The sequence below is a fragment of the Caloenas nicobarica genome, chromosome 3, assembly GCF_036013445.1.
Source record: "Caloenas nicobarica isolate bCalNic1 chromosome 3, bCalNic1.hap1, whole genome shotgun sequence".
Taxonomy (NCBI): domain Eukaryota; kingdom Metazoa; phylum Chordata; class Aves; order Columbiformes; family Columbidae; genus Caloenas; species Caloenas nicobarica.
The window spans coordinates 92,763,970-92,779,864 of record NC_088247.1 but is presented as its reverse complement, the minus strand read 5'-3'; the positions used below and the strand labels follow the sequence as shown (position 1 = coordinate 92,779,864).

The 15,895-nt window shown below is 36.4% G+C and overlaps 1 protein-coding gene across 2 annotated transcripts in view; it reads left to right on the top strand.

Moving 5' to 3' along the window:
- The window catches only part of PRKCE (protein kinase C epsilon), a 292,898-nt gene that overhangs the window by 183,350 nt on the left and 93,653 nt on the right, over nucleotides 1-15,895 (top strand). For both annotated transcript variants that reach the window (XR_010605909.1, XM_065630857.1), the window contains exons 4-10: nucleotides 185-219; nucleotides 1,395-1,480; nucleotides 3,671-3,803; nucleotides 6,349-6,491; nucleotides 7,643-7,739; nucleotides 9,405-9,619; nucleotides 10,934-11,107. Coding sequence is in view for 1 of the 2 variants with exons in the window: in XM_065630857.1 (XP_065486929.1) it covers nucleotides 185-219; nucleotides 1,395-1,480; nucleotides 3,671-3,803; nucleotides 6,349-6,491; nucleotides 7,643-7,739; nucleotides 9,405-9,619; nucleotides 10,934-11,107 (883 nt within the window). In the remaining variant the exon portion in view is untranslated. The remainder of the gene's footprint in view (nucleotides 1-184; nucleotides 220-1,394; nucleotides 1,481-3,670; nucleotides 3,804-6,348; nucleotides 6,492-7,642; nucleotides 7,740-9,404; nucleotides 9,620-10,933; nucleotides 11,108-15,895) is intronic.

The following is a 15,895-nucleotide window of genomic DNA, read 5'->3' as shown; positions in this document are numbered from 1 at the left end:
TCTTAGCAACTGAAACGTGGTTCCTACTTTGAACTGATCCCAGTCTAGACAAACAGTTATCGATGATTGGTTAGAAGAAGCTATTCTTTTAAACTTGTGCATATCCAGTAAAGAGAGGAAAAAATGTTTTTCATTTTTAAAAAATATATATTCTTCATTTTCTAAAACACTGTTTTGTTTTCAGGGGTGTAATAGGAAAACAGGGATACCAATGTCAAGGTAAGAGGAAATCTATAGGGGGACAGTTTGAATATATATTTTATGTTTTAATATATAAATAATAAGATATTTTCATCAAGCATTGTATATGTGCAGTGTTAAGAATTTAGCACAAGATAGTAGGTTTGTCTCATGAAAGATACAGCCTCCACAGTAAGTCACAGGAAGATGCTTCAAAACTGTTGGTCTTAGGCAGCATATGTGAGGTAGGGCACTGTTAATGTCACTGAACAGCAGATGCTTGGTGTCTCTTGATGCACATCCAACTAGGGGGCATATCTGCAGATGTTGGCTTCTTCATTTTTCACTTCTTGCATTTTAAAATGGTGAATTCTTAATTCTGCTTAAGATTCTTTGTTTAAAAATGCCAGGTAATTGCAAAGACTGTAATTAAATAGATGAGATAATTATAGAGGTCATCATTAGAGAAGGTTATAGCAAAGACTGCAGAAGTGCTTCATTTTCAACTCAATTTTTCAGCTCAGCTTCTTGTACTCTTAATTTTTTTATGCAGTCATGTCTTGGGATTATGTTTTTCGACTTCTCGTCTACAAGTAGAAATAATCCAGTTAGTGATGATTATTTCAGTTACAAAAAATGAAATCTCATTTTAAATAAATGAATGCAAATAATTGTCTTACATGCTATGGTAAGAATTTTCTTTTTGTTACAATGACCAAAGCTATAAGAAAATGAAATTCATTATTTCGCTCTGAAGTGTTTTTTTTCACTTAATGACCTTGAATCCCACAGTAAGGTAGGCCTTGAAATTTTTAATCTTATCTGTCATATTGGCAAATGGTATTCATTGATTAAGTAATCCATGTGAATATTGACAAAGCATTTGCCTTCTGAAACATTTCACTGTTATCAACTTACGATAATGTGTAACGGAAAGAATGTTAAGAAAAATTGTGGTTAATGTTTCAGAAGGTAATTGTGGTTTTACGTACTGAGATTTTGGCAGATATACTTTAGTTCTCTTAAAATTCATTGGTCTCTCAAAAGTCCATTATCTTCTGCCTTTGTGAGCCAGACTAACTTCATAGGACTGACCAACTCACCAGTCACTTGCAGCCTTTCAAGTCCCAGCATTTCTAGCCTTCTAAGTTCAGTCTTCTGCTTAAAAATGATTCTTCATGAAAACTCATTCTTTTACTGGTTTTTATTTATAGTTTGCACTTGTGTAGTCCACAAGAGATGCCATGAACTTATAATAACGAAGTGTGCTGGCTTGAAAAAGCAGGAAACTCACGATGAGGTAAATGTTTATAAAATAAATTTTCTAGATTAAACTTTGTCTTTCATCTCTTCAAAGTAGTGTCATCTGCTCTGTTTGATCAATAAATATTAGAGACTTTTTTGTGCCCTTCTGGTTGTCTTGTGATGTAGCATTTACTTTGGAATGACAGATGACCATAACAGTTTCATTTACATAGGAATTATTATACAGCAATTTTTTTTAATTACTCACCTCTTTATAACATCTGAATGCTTGAAGTCTCACTCCTTTTCATTTTTAACCTTCTCTGTTTCTGATTTAATACCAGTTTTGTCATTTTAATTCAAAAGAAGCAGGATGGGACCTTTTATCCCTTGACGACATGTTGTGTGGCTGAGTCATTAGCAGCTGATAGGATAGACAGGATGCTTGAGACTCTTTCATCAACATACAGCTGTCCAGAATTTACTTGCAAAGTCTCACCTCAACAAAGACTGCATCCAAAGTGTCAAAAAGTAGAACAAAAGCTATCTGTGTGTTGAAGAAGGCCCAGGGATATTCTTTAAGACAGTAGTGATAACACAAGGTACTGCACAGCTAACAGGTTTTCCAGCATGATTCCTCCCTACCTCTAGCAAGCTTTTGTATATTAATGGAATTAACACAATATGTGCTTTATGTTACCATGCATTTAAATAAATGAAGATGTCACCTGAAAATGAAATTAGCTACTTTCAGGACTGTACTGTCAGAGGGAGGGAAGTATATCTGACAATGGCACATTCAGTTCTGGATTAGAAGAGGAAACAAAGCAATCCTTTCACTTGGGTTACAGGCCTCTCTAAGCTATGATGGCCTTTTTAGGTTTCCTATGGTTAGGAAATTAATGTTATTTTCTGTGGACAAAGCAATGTGACTGTTGTTGTGTTCAGCTCCCTTAGACTCCTCAGCTTTTGAGTATCCCCTTATGGCTGGCTTGATAGGGGACAGTTGGAGAGAAGGGTGGGTTTTACATTTTGCTTAAGAGTTGTAGCCCTCAGCTGTAACCAGTGAATGCTTTGTCTTATACAGAAGTTTTTTGTTTGCTTGTTTTTAACAGCAGAGCTATGAATGCTTGCTGTCGTGTTCTGTTTTGTGCAATAGCAAGGGCCAGCTATCTTTCACCATAGGATTAGGTGAGGTAGTTTGTGGGTGATGCCAGTTCCTTGGCCATGCAGAAAAAGTACATTTCTGAGTTTTATTGGTTAAAAACCTATATTAGTATGCTTTAAAAAGCCTAGTTTTAAATTACAAATCAGAGTTATGTGTAACACTGGTTTTAAACCACTCTTGCAACTTTGATATGAATTTGACAGAGACTAACTGATCTCATTCTTCCTGTGCGATTCACTACCATTTTTCATACTGGAAGTATTCTTTAGTATCTGCTATACAGTATTTATCTGCTATATATCTGCTATTCAGTATTTTACATCCAAAACTTGATTGCTTGCATAGGGTTGTGATAAAGGACTGTGTGTGGCTAGGGCTGTTTTTGCATAGTACCCACAAGAAGATACAAAATCTTGCACAGATTTATATTCCTAGGCTCCAGACTGATGGAGGCTTGTACGCTTTGCTGATATAATGCTTTCATTGTTTAGAAGAGGTACTAGATCACTGGAGAGAAGCCAGTGGTAATAGGAAAGGGAAGGCAAAACATCAAAATAAAACTCCTGCTATGCAGTGGCCACTATAAAAACTTATCAATGACATTCTTTAATTATTAAGTAATTGTACCTTGGAATCCCTGAACACAATGAATTATCATTGTCATTTTCATAATCTAAAGAAGAGTGAGACATGAAAAGGTAAAGGGGTTGTGATGTATTTCTTAGTCCTGTATTTGTTCAGCCTCCTGCTCATAAAAAAACAATTGGGAGTGACTTCCTTGCCTTCCACATTAAGAGATCTTTCCTGATAGCTATGTATTTGTTGTTCCCAGAAGTACTAGGGAGTAGACTTTAGTCTTTATCTCTTGGACAACAGCAGCCTTCCCCCTCTTTTCCCCAAATAAAGTAGTGGGAATAACTCTTGAGATGGAGTATATCTGATGCAAAGATCATCATCCGATCACAGAACTGTTTCACCTTGTTTGAATTCTGTGGTTTAAAAACATAACAGGTTTGAGCTTACGCTGACTATGAAGAAATCAATTAGAATGAAATATGCTGTGCTCTCCTTTTTCAGCAAGTGGGATCCCAGCGTTTCAGTGTCAACATGCCTCACAAGTTCAGCATTCACAATTACAAAGTGCCCACCTTCTGTGACCACTGTGGTTCATTGCTCTGGGGTCTTTTGAGGCAAGGTTTACAATGCAAAGGTAAGGATTACCACTTCAGAGCTTTTCTTGTTCTTTGTGAGTGCAGTAGACCCGAAAGACTTCAAGTTTGAACATCATTATTCCAGCTACTTTTCCCTTTAATGCTGTCTTCAAAAATTACTATTCTGTATCGGCTAGGCTAGGCAGAACCAGTTCCGTGCACCCATATCCAGAAAATGAGGTATTTTGGTATCTAGCTAAATCATCCTTTGTGATGGTCTGCCTAGCCCCTCTGTTCCAGAAAGCAAAGGATTCATTATGTTCTGCTGCTTAAGGGCTGTGTACTCCGTATAGTAACTGTATATGAAGTTACTGCTTCATGTCATTTAGCTGACGAACACAAATGCCTGGTTCCACATCTCGTTTCAATCAGATCCATGTATTCTAAAAGAGGGAGAAAACAGTACAAACACTTGCAAAGGAAAGCAATGTTTTAGAAATAGTGAATAAAATACTTCAGTTAGTGGGTTGGTGGGAGCGATGCCATGAAAATTGTCAGATTCTTTGAAAGTAACATGTAGTGGAATTTTAAGCATTTTCATTTTGTTACACCTTTATGAATGTGTAGGTACATCTTCATAAATGGAAAAATCATTTTATGTACACTTCTCAACAACAGAAATGTGGTTCACATATATATGTGTAAACATGTAATCTATTCAAAATATCCTTTGCAGTATTTAAGATGAGCTGTAGGTGAAGATCAGACCTAATGCTCAATGTCATAAATTGCTGAACAGCAAGGGACGGAAGAAATTTCTTTCATGGCAAAATGATGCACAGTGAGTGTCCTGAAGTTCAGGCCTTCCCTTGTGATTCTAGCTAATGAGAAGTGATAAAATATGGGACTCTAAATATTGTTATTTTACTACTATTAAAGATTTGGTTCAAATGCTATCTTAATTATGGTGAAGATATGTTCAGAGAAGATTTTTCAATTAAACCTGATATCTTTCTCTTTGATTTTAATCAGAGCTATAGTATCTCTCCACTTAGTCTAAATGTATTAGTTCACTTTTATATTCTCTCTGAAATACCATAGTGGTTCAGTTCCTCTTAACTATAGAAAATAATGTCATTTCTCATGTGTATGCATTTACTGTCTAGCAGATGCATAGAAACAATAATTCAGAGCACCTACATTGCTTTCTTCATGTTCATAAAATCAGTGCCTGTAAAAATGCAGTATTGTCTGCATGAAATCTAGAACTCACCTGAGCTGGAAATGTAATTTTCTCTGTGCTCTGTTTTCTCTTTTAACAAGTGTGGAACAATGCCTCCTTCGTCAGAGATGTACTTGCTTGCCCAGTGTGGTTATAAACACCATGAAAAGTGTATGCCAGAGGGTTTATTCTTCTTCTGGTTTTTCCCAGCTTATTCCTGTGCTATTGTTTTACAAAATACATTCATGAAGTTGGCCTGTACAAAATTTCCCGCTTGCTTTGTTTCAAGCAGTTCAGTTCCTCAATGTCCAGTTATGGATCCTAGGTCAAACATTTTACTTGCCACAGAGCTTTGGTCACTGAATATACATACACTGAAAATACCATGTGTAGCGATTTCTTTGTGCTCTTCTTGCGAGCTGAACCATCCTTGAAAAGGAAAGGCACCTGCTTTCTGAAGCCCGTGGTTACCGTCACAGGTACAGTGCCTGTGTGCAGTCTGACACAAATGTGGTTTGGTTTTTTTTGGGGCTTATATGGTGAAAGCATTGTTGGTGAACAGTATAGTGAAATGCATCTTTATAAATACATGATTTTTTTTTCTCGAAAAAGTAATGAAGTGAGAAATTTGAGGAATTGACTATTAATCTAGTGTTTAATTACACTTGCAGTTTTGCTTTCTTTATGCCTTGCTCCACAAGAGGGCACTGAAGTCTAAGATAAAATGTCATCTGCTCCTAACAAATCCATGCTATGCTATTTTTAATGGAGTTATGTTCTCCCTTCTGCCCCATAATCTGAAAGCAATGTAACCTTTTTTTTCCTCATACTAGTATGCTAGTTTCGGGAAATGGTACTTAAGAGAAAGCACTTAGTAAATGGATTGCTGTCTAAAGAAAGAGAATGTCTAACAAGTGCCAAAGATTTATTAAAACTTAAACCACTATGGGGTTTATGCCTGGCTATATTAGGAGTTAATCTACTTGAGTAAAATAGAGTATGAAGCAATAATATATGCGGAACTGATGTTGTGTGCTCAGTATGAGAGCACAAGTGCACTGCTAAAACCCAATCTCTGACAGACTTTTCTTCTAATTCAAAGATTTACAGTGTCATTAGATATTTTCATTTTTTCCTGTGTCTGTTCTGGGTACTGTGTGAAAACACTGTTCTGCATTATCATAGCAGAAGAATCATAACCAGGTTAATCATTTTATATTAGCATTCAAGTGTCACCCCAAATCCAGCCAAGTATTCTTTTCTACTGAAATTCTATTTATTTAGAAATGTTATTGGTAGGTCCAATGAGGTCTGATTTAAGTAAGACAAATGCATGCCAAGGTTATATTCAATTTACTCTATTACTTTACATTTCACTGCAGTTTGCAAGATGAATGTACATCGACGCTGTGAAACAAATGTGGCACCAAACTGTGGAGTGGATGCAAGAGGCATAGCTAAAGTTCTTGCAGATCTTGGAGTCACTCCAGACAAGATCACTAATAGTGGGCAGAGGAAGAAAAAGGTAATTTTGCTATGTAGTGTTGCATAAGAAAAAAATCATGACTGTGCTGTAACTTCACTAGTTTGGGTTCAATCCTACTCACTTGCCTTACAAAAGAATTTTTTTTTTTTTTGAGTCAGTACAGAATTAAGATTTGGCTTTTGATTTGTAAGTGCAAATATCTAATCAGAATTTTGAGCTGAAATTTATCTTGACCTGCTACAGTTTTGTAAACCTGGATCTGTACAGAGTCTGGAAGGATTTCCTCTTTTTGATTTTGAGGAAGGAGATTTGACAGGAACAATGTCTGACATAACAGTTCATAAAAACATAAATGTCTCTTTGGCTCAGAATTGTTATTGGATAATTGACTGATGGAGACACAGCACTTCTCCATAACATTATAAATGCTGATAAATGGGCCAATGTGCTGACTCTCATGAATAGGAGCTGTTCGCCACATGACGGTTCCAGAGTTGTCATCAGGAAGAACTAAGCTATCCTAGAAATAAAAAAGCATAGGTCACCCCAAAGCTGATGGAGTTAATCTGGATTTGTAATATGTATCCTGGATCGGAATTTGGCCATGCTTTCTGTTTGCATGATTGTGACAACAGACCCATTTCTCTTACTTACAGAAATAGGCAAATTTTACCATAATTCATTAAAACGTTGACATTTGGTTGTGTTCATTTTCCTGATTGCACACTTGGATCCCCATGTACACTGTTTTAAAATTTTACAAAAACTTAGAAAACTCAGGGATAAATTAGTTGATCTATGACTCCTGGGGAAAGATGTTGTCATGTTGTCATTGCACGAGTTAGTTTGCACTGCTTGCTGATGTTTGTTGTAGTTGAATATATTTACCAGATAGATTTCTACACAGGCTCAAGGTGGCTATTCGAAACTTTCCCACTCACTGTGTATTTGTTCCGTCTTAAGAACCTATGTTTCTTTAAATTGCTGGGTTTTTCTCTGTTTATATTACGGCCTCCATTTGGTGTGATGACATCCACTGTACAACTGAGGTCTTGCCAGTGAGAATCTATGGGGATAGCACATCTTCACTTTCCTTCATACTTCTACTTTTGAATTAATGTTTTTAAATTAATTTTGTCTTGGCACGGGAGGATCTCATAGCTGAGTACCCCTTTTGGAATTGTTCTTAGCTAATTGCAGGTGCAGAGACACAACAAGCAGTTCCTGGAAGTGCATCATCAGAAGAAGATAGGTCCAAGTCAGCACCAACTTCTCCATGTGATCAAGGTCAATCATCTCTTTATTTCCAAACCAATATATATTGTCATGTATTTTTCTTCTTTATAAGGAATAAAAAAGCCATCGTCCCCTTCAGCAAAGAAGTCACCACCAGAAAATGAAGCACTTAAGAAAGTTCATAAACTGCAAAAACTTTTTAAAAATGCCTACCTCTCATTTTTTTAAAATCTGTGGAATTAAGTGGCTTTTAAAGGTAAAACTGTAAAACAGTCATCTTAAAATATTAAGGTTACTAGATGAGTCCTTGCCTAGCCAAATACCTTTATATAAGGAAGTTATGTATTCTTTTATAAGAGTGAGAACATTTTAAATAGTACCACAGAACTTGGGAGAGCCTTTATCTATCTGAAAAGCCTCTATCTGTTAAAAAGTTTTTGAGATAAAATTGCCTCCTTGCAATTCCATGTTGAACATTTGAGATAACAAAAACTTCTGTCTAGTTAGGCTATGCTAGTGTGTCTGTGTGGTCTTTAGAGGCTTCATAAAACCATATTTGCTTTCAAGTGATTTTTTTCATGCATAGGTTATAGAGACAAATATTTTAATCTTCACTCGTACAACCAGATTTCATTGAGCTGAGCAGCCTGATTGAGAGAACATGTGTGGCAGCAGCACTTTTTGAATCTGATCTGATTGTTGTTTTTAAAAATCAGAAGTCTGTGAGGTATCTCATGTACCATCACATGTGTAAAGTGATGGATGAAAAATCTTTACACAAAGACATAAGGAGATGGATGCTTTTGTGTCAAGTTCTTTGAAAATTATTTACAGTTGAGAAATTTCTTACCCTTATTTTTAGGGAAGAGACTTCCAAAGCTCCATGGTAATAAGTACTGTAAGACTCTGAGACCAGAACTGATTTAAATTTGTCGACCTTTTGGGTTCACAGACAGCATTTTGGTTAAATAATGTTTTTTAAATATCTGATGCTTTGCTTAAAATAAGAACAAAGAATTTGTCTGAATTCACTCTTAAATTTCACTTCTGTAGCTGTCCACTAAAGTTGTTGCTTCCAAGACCATTGGGCTTCTGCCTGTGGAAGAGCTTGAGGCAGAACCCCAAGGTCCATTAGTCACCAGGACTCACTGTGTTTAGCATTGAGAAACCTTCAGAACCATTTAGCAGATGTTCGTAATTGCTGCTTGAAGCGGCACTAAGAAGTGGTCAGGTAATTTATTGGAAGGGGTCTGATAACAGCTGGAGCTGAGTAAGATGCTCCATTCATGTTGACTTCAAGGACTGGGACACCAAATTATCCTTTGAACTTTTGAAGATACAGCTCTAAAATACTTAAGCAGGAAGATGAGTAAGTGCTGGAGGAAGATAGGGGTATTCAAAACAAAGTACTTCTCAGTGGTACAGGAACACCCAAAACACTAAAACAACTATTTAGCTGCTGTGCTGACTTATCTGTCAGGCTTTGGATATGTCATTCTCTTAGATTCATTTTAAAAGGCCACCCTTCCTGTTAGAGCAGGGTTTTGGCTGATTACTGTAAGGTGGAGAAGCAGTTTGCTAAATACGCATTCTTAACCTCAGAATGCTCCACACAGCATTCAGGGTTGATGAATGTCTCTTCCCAAAACTGATACAAAGACTGATTGTTTTTCTGATATTTGGTTGAAATTAACGCTTTTTCTCTCACTTCCACAGAAATCAAAGAGCTGGAAAACAACATTAGGAAAGCATTATCGTTTGACAATCGGGGAGAGGAGCACAGGGCAACAGCTACAACGTCAACAGACAACCAGCTTAGCAAACCTGGGGAGAATGGTGAAAATGGGGAGGTCAAACAGGCCCAGACCAAGCGAATAGGCCTTGAAGAGTTCAACTTCATCAAAGTATTAGGGAAAGGCAGCTTTGGCAAGGTGGGTAGACTTTCGCCACCCCCCCCAACCTCCCCCCCCCCCCCGCCCCCCTCTGTTCAGGTTTTTTTGACTGGACTGCTTTGAAACTATTCATAGTGACATTCAGAAAGTTCTTCCACCTGAGGGGTTTCTTTCAATTTTTTGCCTTTTGGGTAAAAGCAGCTTTTACTCCACATGTAAAGAATATCAGCCTCCTGATCAGCTGGCATTTTCTGTGCTTTAGCTCACTTCATTAACCAGGGTCAAGCCTTTTGAAACACAATGTCAATGTTTCACTATTTCAGAATATTGGTAATGAAGTGAAGATGTACATACAGTTACATACATACTGTTCAACAAGATAATTAGTTGTGGTCAAGTAGGAAAAATAGGCCCAAGAGTAATGCTGTGGAGTTCTGAGTTCATTCCCTGTCTAGATAATAGCCAGTTCTGGTTTACTTATTTCACAGGACAGTTAGCATACTTGTTTTTCCTCAGTAGGTGTGTTCAGTGCTGGAGGAAGCAAAACTCAAACATTTCTACTCAGATATGATGAGTGCAAGAGGCTTAGACAGCTGCCCAAAATACCACATATGTGGCAAAGGTGTAACTCACCAGATACCTTCCCACAGTAGGGAACTGATGAGGTTGGGAAGGTCCTTTCTCTATTTACAGGGCTTATAGATTGTTTTTCGCAGTGCTGTGCACTGTGGAATCAAAGAGGAGGACTGAAATGCGAATCTGTTTCAAAAGTATGCTCTTCCTTCCTTGATAGACGGGAACTGCAGATGCAGGGGGACAAGGCCGAAGTTCTTTTGTCTCCCTGTTTTCTAATCCTTTCTCTGAAGATTACCCTGGCTCAAAGCCAGAACTGACTTTAAAGAGAGTATAGGACTTAAACAACAACAGTAGTTAAAAACAGCAACTTTAAAGCGGCCAGAATGGTACGTGGGATTGTATACTAAATTCATCACACACAAATCTCACTACCAAAAGTGGGAGATAAAAGTGGGAAATAAATTTCTGTTCCATATCAACTTCCTTCCTTTTTCAGTTTCTGAGATCTCATTAATAGGGATTCATTAAGACATTTGAATGAGGGGATAAAAACTTTTTATCTTCTGCATTCTTAACTAACAAACAAAATAGATATCAGCTGTTTCAAATTTGAAGAATACCACTGGTATCTTTTTCTGAAATGACATTAATTTTATGAACATACAACTTCATTCAGGCAAGTATGTAACTATATTTCCAGTGCAGTCAAACTCATATGCAGCCCTGCATTTATGGTATCTGTTGATCATACGTGAACAGACTGTCTGTTTGGTTTAGGTAATGTTAGCTGAGCTAAAAGGAAAAGATGAAGTATATGCAGTGAAAGTCTTGAAGAAAGATGTCATACTTCAAGATGACGATGTAGACTGTACAATGACAGAAAAGAGAATTCTGGCATTAGCACGGAAACATCCGTACCTAACACAACTTTACTGCTGCTTCCAGACGAAGGTAAGCTACGTGAAACTTTTACTAGTTTGTGCCCAAGGAACAATATTCACTATTTCCAGGATAAAACACAGCAATGTAAAAAGTACAGCAATATTTCAAAAATATTTCTTAGAAGTTTTTGGCATTTCAATGTTTCAGTCGTATTGAATAGGAGTACTGGCTGATGTTAAGTAGCGTGAATATTATTACTGTGTAAGTACCAGGAGATGGCAGTAAATGAGTTAAAACACTTTTTAAAAACCCACATGCATAAAACGCAAAAAAACTACTGAGGTGCCATTTTCTGGGTTTCTTCTGTACATTAATATGGTGTATCATTTGTTGAATTAAGTACAAACGTTTTTAACACCCAGTATTCAGAATAAAAATTCTAAAATGATCTTGTCAGAAATGAGATTGTGGCAGAACACTCATCTTTTAAATTTTATTGTGCTATGTAGTATAGCAAATGTTCAGAAATGAAAGGAAATAAGTATATAGCTTATCAAAAAAGTTTCTGTAGTGCTAATACCTCTCATGTGCTTGAGAGGCAGAGAAAAGGAAAGGCAGAGAGAGCTGATAATGAGAACCTGTTCCCATGGCGTGTTCCTTGTTGGTAATTTTTCATACAGAATTCCCCTTCATAGCATGTTTTGGATTTGCTGCTTAAATGTAAGTGAACGTTTGAATGGTTTATAGTTTAACTGACTCTCTAGGATTTGTGAATCCAGTCAAAGTGCTTGAAACCAGTTGTGAACACAGAATATTTCTGGGTTTTATTTTTCAGTTGGCTGGGTTTTATTTTTTCTCTCCTGTTATTCAACTGAACTGGCAGTTTTTTATCTGATTGTCCAGAAAGCTTTATGGATAAAGAAAAAAACCTTACAAGGTGAACCTGTTTTGCAGATAGAATATACCAATCATATATAACTGAATTTACAGAAGCATCCGTTGGTTTTGAAGTGTCTGCTAAAATGTTCACAATTTCAAAGCACTAAGGTTTGAACTTTGGTTTCCTGTTGAACTAAATATGCCATTTATTTCAATGGGGTGAGTTTTTACCTATAGGGAATAAGTTTAGAGATGAGTATGTAGGTATGTTTTAAATAAAACACTTGAAAATCAGTCATCTTCTTTCAAACTTCTGGAGTTTTTGTTTGTGGTGTGTTGTTTGTTTGTTTTTTCTTTTCTTTCAGTGAGACACTACATTGAAGTATTTGAGTCAATTTAATGGAAAAAGTTTGGCAGATTAAATGAATCATTAAATTAGCATATTGAATGAAATTAAAAGTTACTAATGGTGTGTTTGAGTGCATGTGTGTGCATGTGTAAATACCTACGTATTTACATATTATAACCAAAACTATATATGGCACAAATGACCAATTGCGGTAATTATGTGTGCAGAATTACAGAAAAGTTGTGACTAAGAGTTCTTCCAGCAAAGTTTTCAGGAAAGATAAACAGGGCAGTGGAAAAGCCATAGAAAAATGGCTAGTAGGATCAAGATTATGGTCTGTTCGAATATGCAAATAGCAAATGTTTAATATGTTTATGCTGTTCTTGAAATAGTGAAAAATGCAGTAGTGTTTTATATGCTTTGAAGTTAACACAAAAAAATAGCCCAGGAAAGTGTGTATACGGTTTATGTCTACGGAGGGTGTTGCACGCGTTCAGACTTCCATTTCATTTGAACATATGTGTGAACATTCTCTTTAAAAGTTTTAATGTATTATTTTAAAATCCATAACTGGAATTGAGCATATTATTTCAGATGAAGAAAGTGATAAAAAGATTGTGCTGGGATGAGGGATAAACTCTCTGTGAACACAGAGGGACCTTCAGGACTAAGGCAGACTGCACTCCCTGAAGTGTAAATAAATGTTATCGTCAGCCTGATGCAAATCACGTGGCAGAACATTGGTGAAGATCAGTTTTACATTAAGTGAATTATAGCAGAAGGTTGTCCTGCTAGTTTTCTGGTTTCCTGGAGATTTCTTTTCTTTTGTATTTCTCCTTTTTCTCCTCTCTTTTGTATCATGCTTTCTGCCTTCCTTCCTGCTCTCCAAAGCCATTAATCAAAGTAAGATAATCAGAAATTTTTCTCACCATCTCTTCTCTTCCCAGACCTCTTGACCAGAGAGAAACTGTAGTTTGTGGCTTTGAACTCAGAGGAATTGGTAGTTACGTCCTTTATAGTTACAAATAATAGGCTGGTGACTCTTATCAAACAACCAAAACTAGTTATCCAGTGATACCCATTTAACTGAAAGTCCACAGTTCAAAAATTGAAGGGCTTTTTTGAGCATGGCTGATGAACAATTCGCAAAGAGCTGTTTATAAAGAAACAAAAAGCAACACATATGTAAAAGGAAAAGCAATACGTTTGCTAAAGCTATAAATTATTTATGAAAGACAACAAATGAAAATGTACCAAGTAAATTAGTCACCAAATGATTTGCTTGGGTTCAGTAGAAAAACTTGCTCAAACACACACAGTCTGTGGTTAAAATAGCTTTACTGAGACAAAGGCTATTGTACAATAGTTTAAAACGTGTTTAGCAGTGGTGTCTAGTTACTTATACTGCAATTGTATGCTGTGCCATGGCTGCTGTACTTTGCAGAACTGGTCCCTGAAGTGATCATGCTGGAATTAAATTTTACATTTCAAGAGGAGCACATTTGTCGTTTACACCCTGACTTAATGGGAAGATTGACGCAATATTCACTGTCAAAGCACTCAGAGGTTGACTTTATGTAATGAAATTACTTGCTTTGTTCTTCTTCCACAAAAAATGCAAATGTATGAGGTTGACTTTATATATTGTAGTGTGTTTCTTCAGTTATAAGGTGAAGACAGTGCAGAAAAGTTGCCTAAAGTGCTTTTTACAGTAAGCATGCTTCAGTAGTATTTGTTTTTTACAAGGAGCAGACTTTTCATTAGTATCATTTACTAAATGATGCAATTATTATCAGGAGAAAGGGATCATATTTAAAATGATCTTGGAATTCAGAAATTATACCAAATAATGGCTAATAACAGCATATGTTATACACTAATGTGTTTTTAGCGCTACATATCTGAATTTACTTTTAGCAGTCTCATCTAGGTTCCTTATTTTAAAGGAATATTCTTGAGACTGGTATTTCTCATGTTCCTTCTTAATCCAAAATCTAACTTGGATCAAACCAGTTTGCTTTAAGCCCATCAAAAATTAGCCCCCCAAACAATCAGCATACTATATTAAAATTATATATATTCAAATATCATACTTCAGGGATTGTTTTGCAGTCTTCTGCAGGAACCTGGAAGTCAAGAGAGCTGGTTCTCTTCCAAAGCTTGGGATAAAGTGTGTGAAGCTGATATATGATGTTTTGTCTGCAATAGTTTGAGGTATGAACTCAGCAACCAAGTCCTACACATTAGAAAGAATGTAAAATCTATGGGCAGGACCTCAGCTAATGCATGTTTTTATGTGAAAGGAGCTCAGATATTTTAGTGTAGCGTATCTTATAAAACAATGTCACCGTTGGACGGTATTTTCAACACTCCTATACTACGGCAGCATTTCCCTTCTTGTTTTGCCAGAAAATGGTCAGTGCATCTATGAGCATATTCAGAGTTTGGATTTCTGTCTTGTTTGTGGTCTGTCAGCTGAGATATAAATGAAGAATACTGCATTCTCTGTTTGGCAATCCCATAGCAAAACTTGCCCAAAGCCTAGGGTACAGGGTACAGCATTTTTGAAATAGCTGGCCTTTGCTTATCATAATCTTCCATTTATTCAGGACTTCATTGTGCCCTTTATTGAGAAATTGTCAGGTTTATTTAGGACTACTCATGTTTACATTATTTTTTCGCTCTTCCATCTATCTTCGCTTTCTCGTCTATGTGCTGGTTTGTTGTGTTTTCAGGAAGGAGTATCTGACAGTAATTCTGATGCTGCCTAATTCCCCTCACCAGTGTTCTCTTCACTCCAGCCTCACACTATACTTCAGTGATCAACTATGGAACAGTATTATCAGGTTTTGTTGGTAATGTGTCAGTCAGGTGGCTGGCAAAGGGGTTTTAAGTATTTCTAAAGCTATTTTCTGAAGACATTCTAGTATTTGTGATAATTGTGTTCACAGTTGGAAGTTTCAGAACTGTGAAAATTTAAGTATTTTTAGCTGGAAAGTTGAGATTCTACAAAATAAAGGTATAGCTAGCTTCACTTTATTCCTCCTACACCCCTCTCAACCTTCTTCATAGTAAATTTTCTAGACCTTTGCCCTATGAGATGCATACACATATATGTGCATACCTGTAATTTATAGTGGATTATCCTAATAAATACTTTAGAAATAAAATGTTTTTAAAATTAAGACATGGAAAGCTTTATTACAACAATTCATTATAAATTTAGAAGACTAGAGAGCTACTGCTTTTGACATCTGCCATCTGCTTTTTTAATCCTACTTCATGAAATTAGATAAATTCAAAACTAGTGCTCTCCTGTTCTTTTCAGAGTACTATATTCAACAAAATTGCTTCATACACAGACATAGAGAGTACTGTTAGTACAGAACAATGTTCCTGTTGAATCGTAGAGTTGCATAACTTGTAAAGGACCCTTAGTCAGTATTATAGCTATTTCTATTAAAGAAAACAAGTAAATAAGGGATAGAGAAAGTCAGTTACAACAGGTAAACAGTTAGACTTTTCCCACCCATAAAAACATCTTTTTTCCTTACAGTGTTAAAAGCAGCATATCTATGCATAGCATAGTTCCTGAGCTGACCTGCAAGGCCATTCACTTCTTTCCCATG